Raw genomic sequence first — 24168 nt, forward strand, 5'->3', positions numbered from 1 at the left:
ATAATAATAAAGAAGTATTATTATTATTATTAATGTTTATAAATGCCTAAGATTAAGGCATTTATTTAGGAAAGATAATGGGAATAAAGATATATGTATATTTTTTTGTATTATATATATATATATATATCATAAAAGGAAAAGGAAAAGGAAATAATAATAATAAATATTATTGTTATTATTTGGGTATATAAATAGCATTGGAATGCTTAAGTTAGAAAGTAAAAAGAAAAAAAAAAAGGTTCTTCATCTTCTTCTCTAAGATAACCCTCCGTTGTCGCAGCCGCGTCATTAGTTGAAGTTAAGATTGGTCTCTTTGGAAGCTTGAGGATTTAAAGTGATGAATTTTTCATCAAGGATAAGAGGATTTTCCAACCTCCATCTGAGTAACCTTAGTAAGCCAATAAAATTAAATTAATATTTTATTAATTTAATTTTGGATCTATTTGAGGTTTCTTTAAAGGTTCTATTGGCTAAACTTTTTAAGATCTAAATCTTGGATTTTTCCCAATCAAGGTTGAATTGGTTTCAACCCCAATTTTTAGAAAGTTAATTAATTTAGGAGGATTTTTTGATGTTGGCCAATTGCTAATTTCACTAATTAAGATACTAAGTGTTCCTTTTATGATTAGGATCAAGTTAATTGGAGAATTTTACTGTCAACTAGGGAGTACCTTTGTTTGGCTAAAATCTCCAGGTAAGAGATTCTCCTACTAGACCTTCGAACTGAATTCAAGAGACCGCATGTAATTATGATAATGCATTGATGGTAGCTAAAATGCATAACTTGATGCTACTGATAATGACTGTCATTGTATTGATGTTGATGATGATGACTGAGATTATTATGTTGATGATTGATGATGATGACTGATGTTATGTTAATGACTGGTAGATTGATGTTGATGATTGTTAATGCATGATATATTAATCACATGATTAAGGACGTTAAGATTAATATTCATGCCATGTTATGATGTTATGTTATGCTACATGCTATGGATAGGGTGTTCTGTTAACTTTGTCTATTAGAGTCGTACCTGCATGGGTGTCCTTCGGGATCACCACCTATTTAGGACTGTGTGGTCCGACGGGACGCCAGTCTAGCATGGATATAGATATGATTCGAGTGATTCGACGGGGTCCTCGCATCCAGATTGTCTTAGTGTTACCCCCGGGTTCACTACAGACCAGCATGTCCTAGGTGCTCCCCCGGGACACCGAAGACCAGATTTTCGTTCCTACAGGAGCGCATGTTGCACGTGTTCGGGAACGTGCCAGAGATTGGGTACCATTTTCAGGACTCTAATGGGAAGTTAACAGACACCTAGCGGGACTAGTAGTAGGTCCCTTACTGAGTATATGTTTATACTCAGTCTTTCTATGTTTAACATTTCAGGCGAAGGTAAAGGTAGAGAAAAGCTGGCGAGCGACAAAGAAGGATCCGTGACATGCCATATAGGGACTCAGTTTTGCTTCCGCGTTTATGTTTCAGTGTTTTAATATTTCGTTTTTAATGAAAATTTATTCTTCCCTCGTTTCAAAAAGTGTCTCTTGTCATTGTTTCTTTTTTAGTAACGACCTCAGCTTAGTATAAAGAGTTGGGTCGTTATAGTTGGTATCAGAGCGTCAGCTTTTAGGTTCTGTAGACTAACTTACGATGTGAGTCTCTGATTTTGTCTCTATATATGGCTATTACGGTACTTCGTTACTCGCCAGGTATGTATTTTATGATACATGATTATGAATATGCACGTGACCTTGCCTGTATTAAACTAGAAGTGCATGAATGTTATGATTTAATGTTGATGGCTTTGGTGGTAAAGTTTTAAGAAAAATGTTGGCACGTAAAGATGCTCAAAGGGGTGATTGAGTAGGCAAAAGAGTTGGACGTGTTCAGCGTGATGAACTGTTTTGTGACTGGATATCTAAGAAATAAGTTATGTTGGTGGTTTTAAAGGGAACTAAAGGCATGGTTAAGTTCAAGTATATCAAGCACATTTGATTGTGTTTAGAATTGAGTTGCTGGAGAAGGAACAAAGCAAACTTTAGTGCATAGTTATTTTGGTGAGACTTCAAGAAACTGTTTTTGAGTTTACCATGAAGGATAAGTTACAGCTAGTTTAAAGTACAAGTGATGAATTAACGAACTCCTTTAGAATAACTAGCTAAGTTGATGTCATTAAAGAAAGTCAATAGTTGGACATGAGTTTGAACTTTATCAAACAAGAAAAGAGAAATTAGTGAGTTATAAAGATTGCTAAATGGTGGAGAATGCCTTACTAATGGTGGAAGTCCGAAGTTGGAAAATAGAATGTAGTTTTTGAAGAGTTGTGAATTAAGTTTTACTTGGATAAGTGTAAAGAGAAGAAAAGTATTTGAGAAAAGTAATATTTTGTCAAGTAAGGTAAAGCATTGCGCAACATGAGTGTTGCACTTAAGAAAATTTTATGGCAGAGTTACCAAGTTGAAAAGGCTACTTAGGAACAAGAGTATGACAAGGGAGCTCGATACTCGAAATTGTTCGAGGACTAAAACTTTCGAGGACGAAAGTTTCTTAGCGAGGGAAGATTGTAACACCCAATAAATTTAAGGAACTTATTATGGGTATTACATTAAGTGGACTTCAAAGTTAAGGAATATATTCGGTTGTTTTGTGTTGGATTAATTAAATATATATACATGGGTGTGTATATTTAATTAAAGATTTTGGAATTCGGTAGAATTTGTTATTAATTAAGACGTGAGAGCCAAGTATCCCAAGTTGTTCAAAGATTAGAACTTTCGAGGACGAAAGTTGTTAAAGGAGGGAAGATTGTAACGCCCCAAAAATTTAGATAATTTTGGAGTCAGTTATCTTAATTTTGTTTATCTAGATTTAATTTATTGGGCGTTATTTTGAATCCATTTAATGAGAATTATTTGATTTATGTGGGAATTAAAATTAATTAAATATTTCTTGGATGAATATTTAATTAATTAGAGGTTTTGACACGTGGTGTTTGTTGAGTTTTTATTAAATGGTAGGTTAAGAGGATTAAGTAAAGTTGTGGATTTTTAGTGTTGTTGAAGTTGAATTTAATTAAATAATTATGGACGTTATTTAATTAAACCGTAGGGTGGAAAGTTTGTTGGAGATTTGATAATTATATGTATACGCGGAAATATATATATAATTATTATGTTAAAGGAAAAGATAATTATATTTGTTGAAATATAACTATTTAAGGAAAAGGTAATTGTATTTTGGAGAAAAGATATTTGGTAAGGGAGAAAAAGTAAAATAATTATATTTTGGGAAAATATAATTATTTGTAAAAGGATAATTATTTTGGAGAAAGATAAATAATAATTAATTATTGTGGAAGATAATTAATAATTATTTTGGAGAAAGATAAATAATAATTAATTATTGTGGAAGATAATTAATTATTTTTGGAGAAGATAAATAATAATTAATTATTGTGGAAGATAATTAATTATTTTGGAAGAAAGGTAAATAATAATTAATTATTGTGGATGATAATTAATTATTCTGCAGAAAGATAAATATTGATTCTAGAGTAAAGTTGTTATGGTTGGGTTAAGATAATTCATGTTGGAAGTTATAAGTGATTTATTGGAAAAGATTTGATTGATTAAAAGAATTGAGGACTTAAGTTAATTTGAGATTTTGGAGGGAAAAGTTGGTTTTGGTGGAATTGGATTTAATTGAGTATATATATATGGATATATATATATATATATATATTTAATTAATAATTTGGAAAAGTGAAGTTAATTATATGTTGGAATATAATTATATTTGTTTGGAAAAGAAGATAATCCATAAGGAGAGAGATGGTTGATTTGATTGGACGAAAAAGATATATATTTATTTATAAGAGAGAATAATGGTTTAAATAAATATATATTTATTGTAGATTTTGGTGAGAGAAAAATAATAATAATAATAAAGAAGTATTATTATTATTATTAATGTTTATAAATGCCTAAGATTAAGGCATTTATTTAGGAAAGATAATGGGAATAAAGATATATGTATATTTTTTTGTATTATATATATATATATCCTAAAAGGAAAAGGAAAAGGAAATAATAATAATAAATATTATTGTTATTATTTGGGTCTATAAATAGCATTGGAATGCTTAAGTTAGAAAGTAAAAGGGAAAAAAAAAGGTTCTTCATCTTCTTCTCTAAGATAACCCTCCGTTGTTGCAGCCGCGTCATTAGTTGAAGTTAAGATTGGTCTCTTTGGAAGCTTGATGATTTAAAGTGATGAATTTTTCATCAAGGATAAGAGGATTTTCCAACCTCCATCTGAGTAACCTTAGTAAGCCAATAAAATTAAATTAATATTTTATTAATTTAATTTTGGATCTATTTGAGGTTTCTTTAAAGGTTCTATTGGCTAAACTTTTTAAGATCTAAATCTTGGATTTTTTCCAATCAAGGTTGAATTGGTTTCAACCCCAATTTTTAGAAAGTTAATTAATTTGGGAGGATTTTTTGATGTTGGCCAATTGCTAATTTCACTAATTAAGATACTAAGTGTTCCTTTTATGATTAGGATCAAGTTAATTGGAGAATTTTACTGTCAACTAGGGAGTACCTTTGTTTGGCTAAAATCTCCAGGTAAGAGATTCTCCTACTAGACCTTCGAACTGAATTCAAGAGACCGCATGTAATTATGATTATGCATTGATGGTAGCTAAAATGCATAACTTGATGCTACTGATAATGACTGTCATTGTATTGATGTTGATGATGATGACTGAGATTATTATGTTGATGATTGATGATGATGACTGATGTTATGTTAATGACTGGTAGATTGATGTTGATGATTGTTAATGCATGATATATTAATCACATGATTAAGGACGTTAAGATTAATATTCATGCCATGTTATGATGTTATGTTATGCTACATGCTATGGATAGGGTGTTCTGTTAACTTTGTCTATTAGAGTCGTACCTGCATGGGTGTCCTTCGGGATCACCACCTATTTAGGACTGTGTGGTCCGACGGGACGCCAGTCTAGCATGGATATAGATATGATTCGAGTGATTCGACGGGGTCCTCGCATCCAGATTGTCTTAGTGTTACCCCCGGGTTCACTACAGACCAGCATGTCCTAGGTGCTCCCCCGGGACACCGAAGACCAGATTTTCGTTCCTACAGGAGCGCATGTTGCACGTGTTCGGGAACGTGCCAGAGATTGGGTACCATTTTCAGGACTCTAATGGGAAGTTAACAGACACCTAGCGGGACTAGTAGTAGGTCCCTTACTGAGTATATGTTTATACTCACTTTTTCTATGTTTAACATTTCAGGCGAAGGTAAAGGTAGAGGAAAGCTGGCGAGCGACAAAGAAGGATCCGTGACATGCCATTTGGGGACTCAGTTTTGCTTCCGCGTTTATGTTTCAGTGTTTTAATATTCCGTTTTTAATGAAAATTTATTCTTCCCTCGTTTCAAAAAGGGTCTCTTGTCATTTGAAATAAAATATATATATATAAACGTAGAAATCTATCTGTGATAGAAAGTAGAAATTGTCTATGGAATATATATAAATAAAAATGGTTTGGTAGTGATATAGGCATTCTCAAGTTAGATACCAGAAGTTAAGACTATTTAGGATCCGTGAGCGTAGTTTCTCAAAGAGAAATCTGATTCGTTCAAAGTGTGTTGGCCCTTGTGTCTTCGACTTCAAAAGGAACAAGACAAAGAGATTGTTCAAATTCACAGTAATCATGGAAGGGAGTTTGAAAAGGTGATATTCAATGAATTTTGTCTCAATGAAGGAATCCTTCATGAATTTTCTGCCCCTCTAACTTTCCAATAGCATGGGGTTATTGCATCAAAATAGAATAATATAAAAAATGACTCGAGTGATGCTACATGCTATGTCTCTCCCACTATATTTTTGGGCAAAAGGGTTGAATACTGCATGTCATATACATAATCGTATCTCTCTTCGACCAGATACCCTTTTGACAAACTACCAACTCTGGAAAGGTTAGAAGCCAGACGTAAAATACTTCTATATTTTCGGTAGTATATGTTATATTTTGAGAGACAGAGAGTTTCACCGAAAGTGGGACTTTAAGTCTGATGAAGAAATTTTCCTGGGGTATTCTACGTGTTGGGCTTTATGTCCTAAAACTTGTTGATAGTAAATGTAATATGTTGACCGTTATTAATAAAATGTTGTTATTATAATTACAATAAATTAGCGTTATTGTTTATATTATTATTAGTTTTGTCTTAATAACCTAAATCCAATAAACTAACATCCTAAGTTGTTTGATGAGTCTTAAACAGTATATAGAGACATATAGGGATCAATGTTCGAGATATAGCTTAAAGGATCTTAGTATAGGGATGAGGTTGGGTACCTTATCATGGTAACACTATGGAATACAACTCACTTTTATATTTGATACAAACACAATGATTCAACCCGTTAGTGTAGGTGACATGCGAGTGAAGGTATCCTATGCAATGAGTTTGCATAAGACTCGACCATAAAATAGTAACCACTAAATGTAACTCCATTAACTAGCTAGGTTCCTATTTCATTAGGATGACCTAAGTAACATAATCTTAATCATGAGTGTATTATGAACTTTTGTTCGTTAGGGATTGTCCTTTGATTTGTACGAGTGAGAGTGGCTAGTTTGCCGACTCAAATGCTTATCGTTTTAGGGATAAGACTGAGTGGGAGCTAGGAATATAATCACACAAGATGGAATTCACTCCTTTTCGACTTTAGGGTAAGTATATGAGTGTTCCTCTAAATGGTGTCTCCGGGACTTGAACAAAGAGCCCTACCCTCTCTATGGCACGAGGGGGATTTTTGTTTATTGGTTGGACCATAAACAGGTTGTTCTCATTAGAGGAGCACTAGTATTTACGGACTAGAAGTAACCTAGGAGTAAAACGATAATTTGTCTTAGTTGTTGTTACGAACACTTATGAAGGACTAACTTACTATTATAGTCTATATTTGTTGACATAGAAATATATCTACAGTGAGAAGAGTTTAGCGGTGCGTCTTTAGTGGAGTATACACATAGTTAATGAATATTGATTAATATGGTTAGTGAGTTTAGCCAATTAATCTCATATCATTGTAGCTTATGATTTGTACATGTAACGACCCAACTTTTCAGACTAAGCTAAGGTCATTACTTTACTACTAAGACATTTCATCAAAACATAAAAATTCATAAAACCTGTTCAAAATCATTAAACATCCAAAAATAAGGAAAAATTGTCTTCGAGCTCTAATTTCAAACAATTTCAAAAATTCATGACATTGTCTATGAAATCATCAAAACAAAACAAAACAAATAGATATCCTAATCTCGACTCATTTTCAATCCTTAAAATAAAAATAAGTAAAAACATGAAGTGGAAGCATTTGAAAGAAAGACCTCCCATATGGCATTCACAAATCTTTCTTGCCCCTCGTTGGTCTACCTTTTATTAAGGGGTACCCTGCAACATAACGGTCTAGTGTTTCCATAGGATACATATATCAGTCTAGTGATCTTGTCGGATACACATATAAGTCTAGTGATCCCGAAGTATACACAACATGTGGTGATCTTGTAGGACATCATGTATGTAAGGTATACCACCCTATAGATAAAGCTAACAATTACCCCTCTGTCCAATCTAAACAGTCCATGACAGTCACATCAAACACATTTTAAACTAACCATTCAGTCTCTACGCACAATCAGTCAAACAGTCTATGTTCAGCCAACAGTATCGTTCTGTAACGACCCAACAACCTTACAGTTGGCTCACTGACAATTGAGCCAATTGTAAGGTAACCTCTCCTACTGAGACTGCAATCTCGTCTCTCTCAAAGTCTCTGAGTAGGGGAGCTTGCTTGGTGATAACTGCTGCTGAATGTGCAACCTTCCTACTCAGCGCGTCAGCTACTACATTTGCCTTACCTGGGTGGTACAGAATCTCACAATCATAGTCTTTCACTAACTCGAGCCACCTCCTCTGCCTCATGTTCAGCTCCTTCTAGGTGAATAAGTACTTCAGGCTCTTATGGTCAGTGAAAATCTGTATCTTCTCACCGTACAGGTAGTGCCTCCATATCTTCAGTGTAAAAACCACTGCTGCCAACTCTAGGTCATGGGTAGGATAGTTCTGCTCATGACTCTTCAACTGACGGGAGGTATCACTACAAGAAATCTGGCCTTTAATGTCGGTTTAAAACCGACATTAAAGGCCTTTAATGTCACTTGGCGACCGACATCTTTGCGAGCGTTATTAAAGGCCTTTAATGTCGGTTGGGCTTTAATGTCGGTTTAAAAGCGACATTAAAGGCATCTTTAATGTCGCTTTTAAACCGACATTAAAGGCCTTTAATGTCGGTTTTCAACCGACATCTTTCATAGTGTTATTGAAGCCTTTTAATGTCAGTTGGGCTTTGATGTCGGTTTAAAACCGACATTAAAGAGGCCAACAATGTCGGTTATAGATCCCCAATAATGTCAGTTTAAAAACGACATTAAAGCCTTGTTTTTGGATCCATTTTTACAAATTTATTTTTATTTAATTGCTGCATTATTTTCCATTTTTTATAAATTGACAGTCGATCCGTGTAAATAAATATTTTTTCTCAGGCCAACAAATCAATAAAATTAATATTATTTAGAAACTTTAATATTTGTCTTTTACATTTGCATACACAAAATGAAATCTTATTTAACAAAATACACATTCTACGTAATCTTATTTAACAAAAGCCTTGTTTTTGGACAACTTCTTGATTCACTTCACGCATTCTACGTAATCTGACCACCCTGCAAGCAAAATACACATTATCGGTAACTAAAATATCATCCAACAGACAAAAGGCTTTGAGCTTGCCAAAGAGTATTCAAGGGTAAAAAACTGAAAAACCAGAGTTCAGAAGCTAGAGAGTATTTAATGAAATGTGTTTATGATTAAAATTTTCAAGGGTTAAAAACAAAACAAAAATGTAAAAAATAGAAACCAACTTATTTAACAAAAATATAATAAACTTACCTTCTTTCCACCCTTCATAAAATCTCTCCAGCTTGAAACCTGATAATGACAATACAGTACCAGATTCTTTTGGGATTAGAAATATGGTGGGTTTGTTGTAACTTACCAATATTAAACTTTATGGAAAAATAAAAGGCAGCTGAAAGAGAAACGTACTAGGAAGAAAATATTAGAGAAAGGCAGAGAGAGAGACCGTTACGAATAGCTTTGTTTTTCGGTTCATTATTGCTCCCCTTTTATATCTACAAGTATTTTGAATTAAAATTTTTGGTCCAACTCCTTTCCCACTATCCCACATGGCGCACAGCCTAACCCCAATACGCTGATAGACCATAATATGCAAGTAAATTTAAAGGGTGTGCTACTGAATTAATCATAAAAGATATTAGAATAAAGAATAATAAATAAAACTTGTAGAAACCTTTTCTCCAGATTGTTTCTCTCCCAAGTCAAGGTTGAACGTATTTTCGAGGAATTCTGGCATGTAAAAGAATTCTGGAATGAGTTCCTTCACGTCTGACGTGTTTCCCTTTCCAGCTGCACTTATCCAAGTATCTCTAATGCTATTGAATAGACGATCAGCATGGTCAAACTGCCCAACAAGGACCATCAATGTTTAAATACTAACCTCGGCTTTTCTCTGCAACTTTGCTTCCCCTTCAGCATCAATGCTATCTAATTTCAACAGTTGTCTCATCAGCAGCTCCGTTGATACTACGAATTCTTTATCTTCAACATTTGTGCCACCATTAACAGCTACTTGCAAGGCAGCAACCTGTAGAGATAACAATATAATGAACATGCTCCCAAAATATAAACCAGCATTGAATCCCATTACAGAGCAAAATCAAGTATTTTGAAAAACTCCAAGGGAAACTTACCCTATCTGCAAGCTTATCAACCTCAGACCGAACATCAGCAATGGCTGCTGATGCCTTCGAAAGCTCACCACTTCTCTCGACCTCTTCTACCACCTTAACATCTTCCACGACCTTCCTCTGCTTGTTTGTCTTGTTCTCCAAGAGTAAAATCTTTGACAAATTCTTCACCCCTGCGGTATGCAAATGCTCATCATCATCCTTCTCCTTACCTCGAAATAGTAGTCTCTGCTCTTCAAGCTGCAAACCGGTTATTGCCACCAGATGCTTTTTCATATCGCCTGCAAAAGAAGTAACACACACAAAATCACCAACATGGGAACTAGTCCAAACTCCATTATAAGTACGCACGTCAGCATGTGCCAGATACCATGAATGGGGAAAGTTCATTTACCATCAATCCACATAAACAGAACGAAACAACAATGTCAAACAAAACAAGTTAGTTTCCAACTCCCCAATCCCAGTTCCAGACAAATGAAAGAAGACATTGAGAAAGTCAATATTCATACAAACAAACATATACAAACAAACATACAAACAAACCAAGAAGTAAGCGAGAATATTGTTCCTCAGAAATCTTTCTTCAATCTGCCTTCTTCCTCAGAAATCTATATGCAAGAAAAGCAATAAAGATTATGAACAATCCTTCCCAAATATTAGAATTCGAAAGAATCCAGAGGAAAATAAAATTATCTGAGCATCCTGCATACCCTCATCTGCATCTTTCTCCTCCTCCATTCTTGTTCTGTTAATATTTCTCGAACCTTCAATTTTAGCTCTTGCTTGAATTCTTCTGTACTCTCATACTGTTGCTCATATTTTCCCTGTGCCAAATCAACATGGCATTAACATCATGGGAACCAAAATCCAAAATTATAGCATATTGTGAAAGGCAAAGGAAGGAAATCAAAAAGCACCATTAATTTAGAAAATATTGTGTTTTACCCCTTGTAAAATAAGGGCGCCAAGCTAAATTAATCGAATGCAAACATGAGATTTAACACTAAGACCAAACGTCACCGTTACCAAAAGACAGATATCGCTTGATCACCGTTTTTCCACAGAAACGAAAAACTCAGATTGCTCCGCCGCCGCCGCCGCCGCCGTAGTGGTGTTTCATGGCATCAATTTCATCTCCATCTTCCAACCCCAGCTAAGAATCACACCCAAATCAACCAACATGACCACACAAAAACTGAAATCAAAATAAATTTAAATTAAAAAAAAAAAAAAAAAAAAGAACCCCTTTTAGAAAAAGCTTGGAAAAACCTCTTCCGCGGTTTGGGTTCCAGCAATGGGATGGCCGTCCACGAGAAAAGCAATGGTACTGAACTCTAACTCTTGTCTTTTACAGTAAGAATACATGAGTTTGCTGAGTTCGGATTTCTTAGAAATCCTGAAATACACTTCGCTCCCATCCTAACAATGAAGTCAAGCACAACACAAACCCAATCAAACATTACATTTCCAGTTTGGTTTCAAGGAATAAAAAATAAAAAAAAAAAAAAAAAAAAAAAAAAACTGCAAAATGGAAGATGGAATCAGAACCTGGCCATTCACTTTGAGGTTGACGTACTCTGACTCGGGTTTGTGAGCACTTGGATGAGATTGAGAAAGGGGTTAGGGATGCGGACGACATTGTAAAATATTGTGAGCACTTGGTTTTACCCCTTGGTTTGTGAGCACTTCAGTTTTCCCATTAAAAAGAGGTTAGGGATGCGGACGACAAATAGATCCAAAGCAAAAGAAACACAAACAAACACATTACATATTCAAAAAGGGATGGAAGAAACTGACGACGACGACAGGGATGGAAGAATCTGATGTATGCTGGTGGTGGTGGCGGCAGCTGTCGAAGAAGAGAGGGAAGAAAGTGATGAGATTGAGAAAGGTGAAAGAAATTTGAGAAAGATGATTGAGAAGGGTGAAAGAAATTTGAGAAAGATGAAAAATAGTGTGTAGGAGGGTTTGAGAAAAGAGTAAAGTAAGAGAGAGAAAGTTGAATTTTTACAAATTTAAAAAATAAAAATAAAATAAAAATGGGCTTTAATGTCAGTTCAAAAAAAGCAGGGTGTTTAATGTCGGTTTTAAACCGACATTAAAGCTCTATCTTTAATGTCGGTTTAAAACCGACATTAAACATCCGCCTTTTGAAAAACGACATTAAAGCCCATTTTTCACTTTTTTCACCCGACATTAAAGACTAGATTTCTTCTAGTGTATAAGCAACTACCTTACCTTGCTGCATCAGAACACAGCCCAATCCCTTTTGGAGGCATCATTGTAGATCACAAAACTCCCCGATCCGTCTGGCACTGTCAGGACTAGTGAAGTCACAAGCTTCTGCTTAAGCTCTTGGAAGCTACTCTCGCAAGTTGGGCTCCAAACAAAAGGAGTCCCCTTCCTGGTCAACTGAGTCAAGGGACTGGCTATACGTGAAAAGTCTTCCATGAACCTCCTGTAGTAACCTGTCAAACCCAGGAAACTACGAATCTCGCTAACCGTAGACGATCGAGGCTAATTGGTAACCGCTTCGATCTTTGATGGGTCCACAGAAAATCCCTCCCTGGAAATCATGTGGTCGAGGAAAGTCACCTTCTTCAGCCAGAACTCACACTTGGAGAACTTGGCATATAGCCTATTGGCTCGAAGAGTCTCCAAAACCTGGTGCAAGTGCTCCTCATGCTCAGCCTCAGTTTTGGAGTAAATCAAAATATCGTCAATGAAAACTATGGCGAACGAGTCTAAGAAATCCTTAAACATCATGTTCATCAAGTCCATGAATACCGCAGAAGCATTAGTCAAACCAAAAGACATCACAATGAACTTGTAATGTCCGTATCTTGAACGGAAGTCCGTCTTAGGAATATCACTGTCCCTGATCCTCAACTGGTGATAGTTTGATCGCAGGTCGATCTTAGAAAAGACAGTGGCTCCCTGCAACTGGTCGAACAAGTCATCAATCCTGGGCAAGGGGTAGCGGTTCTTAATTGTCACCTTGTTCAACTCTCTGTAGTCAATGCAAAGGCGCATCGGCCCATCCTTCTTCTTCACAAACAACAAATATAACTAATATAGTCAATTGTTTCTTATTTCACCATGTCTTCCTCAACAATCGCACTGCTTAAAAATAAAACATTATATTAACTAGTAAAAGTTATGTGACGTGAAAATTGAAACTGAATATGATTCTAGTTATCATGTGACACGTCTTTGGTGAGAGTTCGAGGGCAACGCTCCCGAAAGCTCTTCAGTTTTTAGTAATTGTACATATGTAGTTATTTATGATTTTGACCCTACGGTTTAGAGAATGCATATAATAAACTCTTTAAATTATCAAAATAGGTCTTTTAAAAAATATAAGAAAGTGGCCAAATATTTACACAGTATAACAATTTCAAAAATGAAAAAAGTCAGGCCCACAATGGAATCTACAAAAAGTGCTTGTGATTGATGGATACTCATATTTAGTAAACGATCGTTTAGATTTGGCTATTTTTTCAAGATCATTAAGATTTGATCACCTTAATCTAAACTATTTTTTTTTCGAGATTATCTGATACACGATCGTTTAGATTTGGCTTGGACACGGTCGTTTATATTTAATCATTTAAATTTGGATAGTCAAATCTAAACGATTTTTTCAAAAAAAAAATTAGAACACGATCGTTTAAATTTGGATTTTTTTCAAAAAAAATTTTGTACACTATCGTTTAAATTTGGGTAGCCAAATCTAAATAATTTTTTTGGTGAAAATTCGATAGTGTATCAGTATTCTACGTTTCACTATGTACTACATGATAGTATTCAGTGTCAATGCTAGTACAGTAGGCCATTATCATATGCCTATATATCATTTCATGTGGCTTGTTACTCCAGTTATTAGCATAAAACACTTAAGTCGTCTAGTTAATCGTGACTTCTTTCTTTAGATATGCATAATGAAAAGAACGTATATGTTTTGAATATAAAATCCATCCTACCTCATTCTTTTTCATTTGCGATTTTGTTGTTTTCTTGTTGATGTTTCTGTCTTTTTTGTTTTCCTTTTTTTTCTATTCTTTTCCATTTGTTGAAAAAAATAGGCTTAATTAGTATAGACAAACAAGATCTTACATATCAAACTATTTGATAGGTTTATTCAATATACCTTCAAAAGAAAGAGAACAAAGAAAAAAAAAGAAGAAGAAGAATGAAGAATGAGAAAGAATGAATAATGTTTTGGATGAAGAAAGAAGAAGAAGAATGATAATGAAATAAGGTTACACTGTTTTCTTTGCTGAAGAAAGAAGAAAAGAAAGATGGAGTCGTTTTCTTCCGAAGTGAAAAAAGAAAAAAGGAAAAGAATGATCAATGGAGTTGTTACTTCCAATGTACAAAGAAGAAGAATAATGATAGATGGAGTTGTTGCTTCTAAAGTTTAAAGAAGAAGAATGATAGATGAAGTTGTTTGCTTTCAATGTAGGAAGAAGAAGAAGCTTCTCATGTAGAGAAGAGAATGAAAGAGTTGTCGAATTATTGCGTTCATGGTTGAAAAGAAATTGAATAAGCTATTTAGGTTTCTTTCGATCTTGCATAGGGTTTCTTTTTGGTATTTTACATGCTCTTTTGGTATTTTACATAATGACTAAAAATTTCGTTATGGATCGTAAATAGTTTGTCCAACTTTTTTATTTTTAAAATTCTTCGTTGATTTTAAGGAAACTTTCATAAATATAATAAACTATTAAAATATTTACAACCATATAACAACTGTATAAAATTAGCAATTTTTTAATATTCTAGGTTTGTCCTTTCATTTATCTTCTCCTCTATGAATCATCTTTCTTGGTTGCGAATGATCTTCTTTTTCTCTTCTTTTTTACGTCGTAAATCTAATTTCTTTCTGTCGTCTTTGCATGCATCGTGTTTCTTCTTTTCCTTCTCATTTTTTATGTCGTCTAGATTTTAGTAACCAAATCTGATTTCTTTCTATCGTCTTTCTTCCTTTTCTTTTTTTGTTTTTGGTGCATGCATCGTCTTTTTTCCTTTCCTTCTCTTTTTTACGTCGTTTAGCCAAATCTAGACGATCGTGTACCAAACAATCTTTAAAAAAATAAACGAATAAACATTTGATTTGCATTAAGACTATTAGGGTCTTTTCTTACCAATCGAAAAATAATGTTAAATGTGTGGGTGGATATCGACCAAGTTAAGCCTATCTTAACGAATTTTGAAAAGAAATATGCTAATGCTATTTTATGAAAGGTATAGACTTTATGAGTTACATTTTCTTTTATATATATAATTTTCCACTTTTGAGAGTGAAAAACAAGAAAACGAGATTTAAAGCAGAATTTACAAGCGAGTCGAATAGCGTAAGACCAGCCAAGTTGATCAACGTTGAATCATATTTAATTTGGGTAATTGTTTTAGGTGTTTCTTCTTTGATTTTGTAGGAGAAGAACCGAATTCAATTCTGGTCTTCTAGTTCAGAGCTTCACTTAAAGCCATGGAGAACAGTGCTCACAGGCGGATCAATTTGATTCATCGTCACCTTCATTCACCGCCATGTGACTTCATCAACGCTCTTAATCTGGTCTGCTTCATTTTACTCTTACAATCTCTTTTCCTTCTCTATTCATTGTGGTTTACTGTGCCCAAACATATATTTTAGGCACAAACGAATGGTGGGAACCAATTGCAAACTGGGGTAGCAGAGCCTGTGATTGTTGGAAGTATGGTGCTGGATATTCACGCCATACCCTCCTTTTCCGCCGTTCCTAGGTCAACCACTCCGGGCAAGGTAATTTACTGATTGCTATTTAAATTCGAATTGTCCCAGGTTTCGGGAAATTATTGGTGGAGGTTGGAATAATGTGGCTGCTTGTTGTAGAATATTGTAGATATCAGAGGGAAATTATTTATTACACCACTCTATTTTGAAAGGGTATATAATTTTTACTAGGACATGTTGATTTTGAATTGTCATCCAATTATTGTAGATGAGATTGTTTGCTTACCTACTTAAGCTGTAATGCTTAACAGTTTCTAACATTAAATTTTGAGGGATTGGAAGGTTCCCCTAGAAGAAGCTGGTTCTAATAGTTTTATAAATTACTATTACTGTAAATTGCCTTGTGTTCAAGTAGGTGAGTTATCTTGTGCTTGTTCAGTTTTGCTCTCCTTTTTGTTCTATTAGTAAGGACTAAAACTACTAGAAAACGTGGCAAATGGATTGAACTATGAAACATATGTTCAATTTTCTATAGAAGTAAAAAATACTAGAAATTAATTGATGTTGTTTTCGATTGCCTTTCTTGGTGATCATATATTTTAGTTCACGGTATACTTATCACACCCATTTTAACTTCAGTAATAACTGGTAATACTCCTGAAAATTATGTTCAAAAGATTCAGATAAATTACTAATAACGATAATGTGGATGAAAATATAACAACAAATTTATATATTTTTGGGTTCAATCCAGTAAGTTATAGCACCATGACTGCGGGATTCATTTTCATTGGATTGTTGGTATTTGCTGTTTTGTTCTTTGCCTAGTGTTAATATTTTTCTAATAGGTTGAACTCATGGGTAGCCTGTCACGTCATGATGACAGTGTTATCTTAGTGAACCTATTGTTAAGTTTCTATATTTCAAATCTTACCTTTGATAATATGCTGTTTTAGATCAACTATATATTAGGAGGTGTAGCACGGAATGTTGCTGAATGTATGTCGAAGCTTGGGGCCAACCCTTTCCTGATTAGTGTGGTAGGACATGACATGGCAGGTTCTTTTCTTATCTTTTATCATTTTTTGTACGTCTAAGAGTCTAAGACATTCTAGAGTGGCAGATTTGTTTCTTTACATTCATGGCTTCATTGGTTCCCCCCCCCCCCCCCCCCCCCCCCCCCGAAATAGGGAATCTCTTGTTTGAGAATTGGAGATTGGCTGGGCTATCAACAGAAGGTAAACCTGTCTATTCATGTAATTTCCGTCTAAGCTATATGTCGTTTAATGAAATATAACACTTCATTTTTTGTCATTCCAATTGACATTTTCTTCTATTCTAGTGTATCCCACTTTCACTGTTTGGTGTTCGAACGTAGATGGTTTTTTGGACCATTCTATGTGTGTGATTTAGGATGAAAGTATTTTTAACCTTAAAGAATCTAATTCATGTCCATATGAAATGTAACTATTTTTATCAACTTTTGAATTGACTGTTTTTAAAATGTTGATGTTCCCATACTAATCACTGCAACAAAATCTGTAGTCGATTGTGTTGTGCCTTTGATTTTTATCTTTCAGAAGCTACAGTCTAAATTTAGTAGTTCCTTTTGAGCAATTTAGTAAAAGTAAATTAGACAGTGGAACTTACTAACGTGGTGTCAGTAGCATAAACAGCCTATTGAACAATCTGTTTTGAGATCTTTTCTTGAAATAGACTCTTTATCTTAGTAATGAACCATTTCTACCCTTCTGACTTCTTTATCTTCGAATCCTTGATGGAAACTAATGAAGTGAAAGCAAAAGTATCAATTAGGTCGGAAGAAAATTGTTACTTGGTTATTAAACATAGAGTTGATCAAGATTGTAATAAAACACTTTCTCAAACAATTTCATATTTTAATAGGCATTCGGAAGCACAAAGATATCAGCACTGCTGTTGTGTGTGCCGTAGTTGATTTCCATGGAGAATTGGCAGCTGCTGTGGCAAGTGTGGAAGCTATTGTAAGTGGATCTTTAATCTATTCCAAGGATTCCGTATTGTAGTTCTTGTATAAGAAAAAATTGGTGGTAGTACCACAAGGAACTGAGACTGGCCTTATGCAGGAAAAGTTTCTCACACCTGAATGGATTGAGCAATTCAAGTGCAATATTCGAGATGCACCAGTGCTTATGGTTGATGCAAATCTAAATTCGCTTGCTCTGGAAGTCTCTTGCCAAAGTACTACTCTTTATTTTAATGCCAGCTTCTTCTACTCTTCTGTATTGGTCTTTGTTGTATGATCTCTATATTATTTTCATGCATCTTCTTTTTAGTGGCTGCCGAGTATAATACTCCAGTGTGGTTTGAGCCTGTGTCAGTTGCTAAATCAAGAAGGATTGCTTCAGTTGTCAAGTATGTGAGTTCATATCTCCTCATGCAGATCTTTTCTCTTTAAGTTTGATGAGTTTTCTTTCACTTGTGAGAACTTTTTCTTTTCCTCATTTCTTTCCTTAACTGAGATGTTTTGTTTTCCTCATTTTTTGAAAATGGAAATGGTGATGAAAAAAAATCGGAGGTGGTTTTTCAGTGGAATTGTAACCAGACTCTGACTTGCCTGCTCATATTTAGAGATTGAACGAACTCTAATTCAATTTGCATAAAAGTTAAGAAAAATGGAAAAGGGTAAAATGATGTTCAACAGGTAAATCATTACAGCTTCCTTGTCATTCCTTTTCAGGAGGAAAAGAAGGATTTGAAAATAGGATCTCCCAGTAAATACTATATATATTTGTCATGTGTCTTGTCGGTCAGTAAATTCTTAGTCTATATTTGTCCTTCCTCTGTCTACAACTTCATTCACATCCTGTTCGCGCACTGTCTTAAGTGTTTTATGCATCTTGTAATAATATTTACTTGTCATGTGTTTTTATAATCCAGAGTTTTCGAAGTTGATCTTATGTCTCATATCTGAAAACTTTTTCTAATTTACCACCATACGCTTTTCTACATTTTCTTTAATAATACATCCCTCTTCATTTTTGCAGATAAGTTTTACTTCACCTAATGAAGATGAACTGATCGCCATGGCCAATGCATTATCTGGTCAAGATTTGTTTTCTCCCATCAAACAAGACAACAGCATTACAATTGAATCTTTCTTTGAACAACTGAAATCTGCTGTATGGGTTTTGCTTGAGAAAGGTATCAAGGTCGTCGTTCTAACAGTTGGTGCTCGTGGGGTTTTTGTGTGTTCTAAAGGACAACCAAGCTTCATGAAAATTTCTTCTAAAGAAGAAATCAACAAGTATAAATCCTGCAGCCAACTGTTTAGAACTTTAGCTACGAGTTGTCCACCAAATATGTTTCCTGTTTCTCCTGTAACCGAGAAAAGCTCGTTTCTTTTCGCAATGCACTTCCCTGCCCTTCCTGCATCAGTAGTGAGGCTTACAGGCTGCGGAGATTGCTTAGTTGGGGGAATGCTTGCTTCTATTTGTGCTGGCTTAAATATCTACCAAAGTACAGCCATTGGAATTGCGACTGCCAAAGCCACTGTCGAGACTGAAAATAATGTTCCTCATGAATTTCATTCAGCCAAAATTGCAGGTACTAGTGTATGTGGTTTCATTTAATTTAGGGTCCATCTGATCATGAGAAATTTAGCTTCAACTTGAAGTCTATTGACAAACAAAACACTAGTTGGTGTATGGAACATCACGAGAGTTTAAATCTTTTACTTTTGGACTTCTTAACTTTAAGCGAATGCCATGAATTATAATAGCTCATCCCAAGTCTGGGACTCTAAAACCAATTATAATAGTTGGTCTTTCGAGCTATTATATTCTACAACTAATTAAAGTATTACTATTTCAAATCCTTTTTTGTTAGTGTTTACTATTTCATATTCATCCTCTTTTTTTGTCTTTGTTACAATGTTTACTGTTTCTTTTCCAGATAAAAATAACCCACAAATTATAATAACCACCGGTTACAATAACCAACTTAATGTCCTAACACCCACTCCTTATTTTTACTTTATTTAGAAAAAGAAACTAAAAAATGGGTTATTTCTTTTTTGTATGTTTCTCTCATACATATGTATTCCTTTGTTCTATGCAGATGATGCTAGGTTGGTGTACACAGCTGGCAGAATTGTGTTCCATGATCCCATGCCCTGAAAAATTTGGAACTACCAACTTTGAAATTGAAAAATCAAAGTGGTAAAACTTTTTATTTTTAGCACAAGATTGCTACAACTTGTGTTTTGAAAAACGGAGTGACATAATCAAATTAACCTCTAGTTAAATCTAAAGTATTTAACAATAGTAATAGTTAGAGGAACAGGAGAAGTAGATAACAGAACTTTGGTAACCTAGTTCGATCAATGTTGCCTATGTCTAAGAGTTGCAAAGAGTCCTGATGAGTAATATTATTATGATTCACTCTTAGTCAATATACATCGATACAGCATACGATCTCTGTTCAACTATATGACTACTATAACATGCTTATTAGCTATAGACTTCAGGCTTTCTCGAGTGAATTTACTTGACGATGTCTTCATACTCCCACTAAGTTTAAGGTGACCACTTTGATCACAGCTTCGTCTTTCTCATTACACATCATAAGAATCATCACAGATCAACACGTCAAGACCATAGATAGATAATCACACTACCTTCTTCTGCTCATAGTTATTGCAATACATATTCGACTAAGAGCTTTAAAAGCTTTCTTCGTTCGTCAATCGTATCAGAATCTACAAGTTCCATAGTGTATATATATATTTCCTCAAGGATAATCACAAAAAGATAATAATATAAGATTTCTAAAATAAACGAGGATCTTTTATCTTTTTTAAATTAAATAACTAATTAATAAAAGATAATTTCATAAAAAAATTTTAACAAAATTCCAACATGTTTAATCAAAACTTATACACTTGAAATACCAAGTTTTGTCTTCAATTGAGGGTTGTAGTAGCCGTGCTGTACAGTTTTATATGATCGAATAGTTAATCAGATAGAGGACAATATGTTGATGCAATGTTTGATTTTAGTTCTTTTCTCAATATTTGCTTAAATTGCTTGTGACATTCTACAGTATTTGAAATTTTTGCTCCATTACAAACTTGATTCTGTCCATAAAAGATAAAGTTGTTTAAAATTATATAATCTTTCCTATTCTGATTTCTAATCATTCAAAAGTATTTAAAAGATTAAGTAATAAATAGGTTTGTTCTATTTTTCTTTTCATTTAACTAGTATTCTTTAAACACTGTCTTACCCAAAAAATATATGAAAAATCATAGTTTGATTTTACTAAATCAATTGTACTGAATTTCTTTTTCTAAAATCAACATGGATTCCGACTATCACTTTCAAATACACCATCACCATCAATATTATGACTTTGAGGAAGAAAAGAAAATCTAAACTTACCCGTCATGTAAATTAAAAGCACTTTAACAAAGAATTATAAGGAAAAAGAGATTATAAACAAGTGCATAAATTAGCGGGCATGTCAAAGCTCATCATTAACCTCTAAATTTTAGTTGGTCAAGATATATGTTAGACCATGACTAACACAATAAATTTAAATGTCCTACCAAATATTGTTAGACTTAAAAAAACAAAACTTATAATGAAACGTATTATCAAGATCTCGTTTAGTAACTATTTTAATTCGAATTTTAAATTTTTAAAATTAAGTCTACAAAAATCATTTTCACTTCTAGATTTTATACGATCATCTACTTTTTAGAATGAAGAATTGTTAAAAATGGTAAATTTGACAAAATATTTACAAAATATAGTAAAATTTCAGATTTTACCGACAAAATATTAAATATCTTTGTATATTCCTAATATGGATAAAACAATAAAATGACATCTATCTGTTTGGATTTGATAGTAGTTTATTATGTTATGTAATTTAAAGTAATTTCTCTAAAAACATTTTAATCACGTATAAATAAATTTTATAAATGTGTTGACTTAGAGAAATATCCCAAAATTGAAATCTTGTATTTTAATGTTGCCAATGAGGAAGAAGTTTTATTTTAAGAGTGACCATCGGAAAAGGAGTCCACATGTTGTTGGTACGGCAGTTGCTTAGTTGTTTTTCTTCTTTTTGGCCGTTGGTTTATTGAAGGCGAATACAACAAAGACAACCCTTTGTTTCTTCCTCTTATTTCCAAAGAAACCTTTACCCTGATTCAACCCCCTGCCTGCTGCCCTTCAAGTCAACCAGTATCATTCATGTATAAATGAAGCATTTGAAACATGGGTTACTGTGCCATGTCCAAGGCATCAAATCCGGATTTACACCCACCATTTTCACGTCGAACCAACTCATTAACTTCTATGCGAAACATGGTCTTCTTAACGATGCCCAGAAATTGTTTGACGAAATGCCTGAACGAAATGTTTTCTCCTGGAATGCTATAATATCGGCGTATATTAAGTCTCAGAACTTGAGAACAGCTCGGGCATTATTTGACTCCGCTGTCTATAAAGATTTGGTTACTTACAACTCTATGTTGTCTGGTTATGCTCGCTCTGATGGGTATGAGGGTAAAGCACTTGGGTTTTTTATGGAAATGCAAACGGCTCCTGATATGATTAGAATTGATGAGTTCAGTCTCATAATCATGCTTAATTTAACTGCTAAGTTGTGTGTGATTTCTTATGGAAAGCAGTTGCATTCCTTCATGTTGAAGACTGCTAATGACTTAAGTGTGTTTGCTGCTAGTTCCCTGATTGATATGTACTCTAAGTGTGGGTTTTTTAAAGAAGCATGTAGAGTTTATTATGGATGTGGTGAGGTGGTTGATTCGGTTTCTAGAAATGCCATGGTTGCAGCTTGTTGTAGAGAAGGGGAGATAGATGTGGCTTTGGATCTTTTCTGGAAGGAATTGGAGCAAAATGATGTTGTAGCATGGAACACGATGATTTCCGGTTTTGTTCAGAATGGTTATGAGGAAGAGTCATTGAAATTATTCGTTCGTATGGCGGATGAAAAGGTTGGGTGGAATGAACACACTTTTGCAAGTGTCTTGAGTGCTTGCTCCAATCTGAGGAGCTTGAAGCTTGGGAAGGAAGTCCACACTTATGTTTTGAAGAATAGATTGATTGCCAATCCCTTCATTTGCAGTGGCCTTGTTGATGTTTACTGCAAATGTAATAACATGAGGTATGCAGAGTCAGTTCATTCAGAATTGAGGATGCAGAATGTATATTCGATCACATCAATGATTGTTGGCTATTCGTCTCAAGGTAACATGGCAGAAGCCAGAAAGCTTTTTGATTCCTTGGATGAAAAGAATTCTGTTGTGTGGACTGCTTTGTTTTTTGGGTATGTTAAATTGCAGCAGTGTGAAGCAGTTTTTGAACTTTTAAGTGAATATAGGAAGGAGGCAAAAGTTCCTGATGTGCTAATTCTTATCAGCATAATTGGAGCTTGTGCTATACAAGCTGCTCTGGCTCCTGGTAAGCAGATACACAGTTACATGCTTCGAGCAGGCATCAAATTGGATACAAAACTGACAAGTTCATTGGTTGATATGTACTCAAAATGTGGAAGTATCATTTATGCAGAAAGGATTTTTAGAGAAGTTAGTGATAAGGATTCCATTATTTACAACATTATGATAGCTGGTTATGCTCACCATGGATGGGAAAATGAAGCAGTCCAGCTTTTCGAGGAAATGGTTGAAAATGATCTCAAACCAGATGCAATCACTTTTGTTGCACTACTTTCAGCTTGTCGACACGGTGGTTTGGTAGAACTTGGTGAACATTTTTTTGATTCTATGTCAAATGATTACAATATTAATCCTGAAATTGATCATTATGCTTGTATGATTGACTTGTATGGAAGGGCTAACCAACTAGATAAAGCATTGGAGTTCATGAGAAAGATTCCCATACAGTTAGATGCTGTCATTTGGGGAGCATTTCTGAATGCTTGTAGGATCAATGGGAATGCTGAACTTGCAAGAGAAGCAGAAGATGAACTGTTGGTAATCGAAGGAGAAAATGGAGCTCGATACGTACAGTTAGCTAATGTATATGCTGCAGAAGGAAACTGGGAGGAGATGGGAAGAATAAGGAAGAAAATGAAAGGAAAGGAGGTTAAGAAGAATGCTGGTTGTAGTTGGGTTTTTGTGGAAAGTAAGTTCCATGTATTCATTTCTGGTGATAGATTTCACTCAAAAAATGAAGCTATATATTCAACCTTAGCCTCCTTGACTGATGAGCTACTTTACAAAGATGAAGCATTTTCAGCCGTTAATTTGTGAATCCGAAGAGATCTAAAATTTATAGTCTGGAATGACTATGTTTCAAACTTGAAATACTTATTGAATAGTTCTATACATCTGCCTTTGTTCGAGGTATTTCTTTAAACAAAACTCTCTTTTTCTGGCAAATATTTCCCAAAATATTAACCGTGAATCAAACTGAGGTTAGAATTAAAATTAAGATATTGATGCTTAAATTATATTCATACATGACAACTAGAGA

The 24168-nt window shown here is 34.3% G+C and overlaps 2 protein-coding genes and 1 long non-coding RNA gene across 3 annotated transcripts; 1 reads left to right on the forward strand and 2 right to left on the reverse strand.

The window, feature by feature from the left end:
• Positions 1–8670: 8670 nt before the first annotated feature.
• On the reverse strand, positions 8671–9273 carry LOC127149877 (uncharacterized). The gene is made up of 3 exons (XR_007821711.1): positions 9224–9273; positions 9068–9106; positions 8671–8841 (listed from the first exon to the last, which is right to left on the reverse strand). It is a non-coding gene; the product is annotated as an uncharacterized LOC127149877 (long non-coding RNA).
• A 69-nt stretch (positions 9274–9342) lies between these two features.
• Positions 9343–11950, reverse strand: LOC127149875 (BAG family molecular chaperone regulator 4-like). The gene is made up of 5 exons (XM_051086215.1): positions 11497–11950; positions 11218–11367; positions 10659–11101; positions 9949–10556; positions 9343–9842 (listed from the first exon to the last, which is right to left on the reverse strand). Exons 4-5 carry the CDS (start codon positions 10333–10335, stop codon positions 9684–9686), a joined length of 546 nt encoding a protein of 181 aa, XP_050942172.1. The 5' UTR covers positions 10336–10556; positions 10659–11101; positions 11218–11367; positions 11497–11950; the 3' UTR covers positions 9343–9683.
• Positions 11951–15311: 3361 nt separating this feature from the next.
• On the forward strand, positions 15312–24020 carry LOC103489607 (putative pentatricopeptide repeat-containing protein At3g18840). Its single transcript, XM_017044857.2, has 10 exons — positions 15312–15526; positions 15605–15733; positions 16621–16723; positions 16855–16902; positions 17570–17667; positions 17770–17884; positions 17980–18062; positions 18691–19249; positions 19763–19814; positions 21911–24020. The coding sequence occupies exons 1-10, from the start codon at positions 15440–15442 to the stop codon at positions 23943–23945; spliced, it is 3309 nt and encodes a 1102-aa protein (XP_016900346.2). The 5' UTR covers positions 15312–15439; the 3' UTR covers positions 23946–24020.
• Positions 24021–24168: the final 148 nt, after the last annotated feature.

This window comes from Cucumis melo, chromosome 1 (assembly GCF_025177605.1).
Source record: "Cucumis melo cultivar AY chromosome 1, USDA_Cmelo_AY_1.0, whole genome shotgun sequence".
Lineage (NCBI taxonomy): Eukaryota > Viridiplantae > Streptophyta > Magnoliopsida > Cucurbitales > Cucurbitaceae > Cucumis > Cucumis melo.

What these genes read in the sequence shown, in the direction of transcription:
- LOC127149875 (XM_051086215.1), bottom strand. Translation starts at nt 10,335, where the DNA reads ATGAACTTTCCCCATTCATGGTATCTGGCACATGCTGACGTGCGTACT. An exon ending in TTGATAAGCTTGCAGATAGG is followed by an intron (nt 9,843 to 9,948) that starts GTAAGTTTCCCT and finishes TTATCTCTACAG; the next exon opens with GTTGCTGCCTTGCAAGTAGC.
- LOC103489607 (XM_017044857.2), top strand. Translation starts at nt 15,440, where the DNA reads ATGGAGAACAGTGCTCACAGGCGGATCAATTTGATTCATCGTCACCTT. An exon ending in GGTCAACCACTCCGGGCAAG is followed by an intron (nt 15,734 to 16,620) that starts GTAATTTACTGA and finishes ATGCTGTTTTAG; the next exon opens with ATCAACTATATATTAGGAGG. An exon ending in GGTAGGACATGACATGGCAG is followed by an intron (nt 16,724 to 16,854) that starts GTTCTTTTCTTA and finishes CCCCCGAAATAG; the next exon opens with GGAATCTCTTGTTTGAGAAT.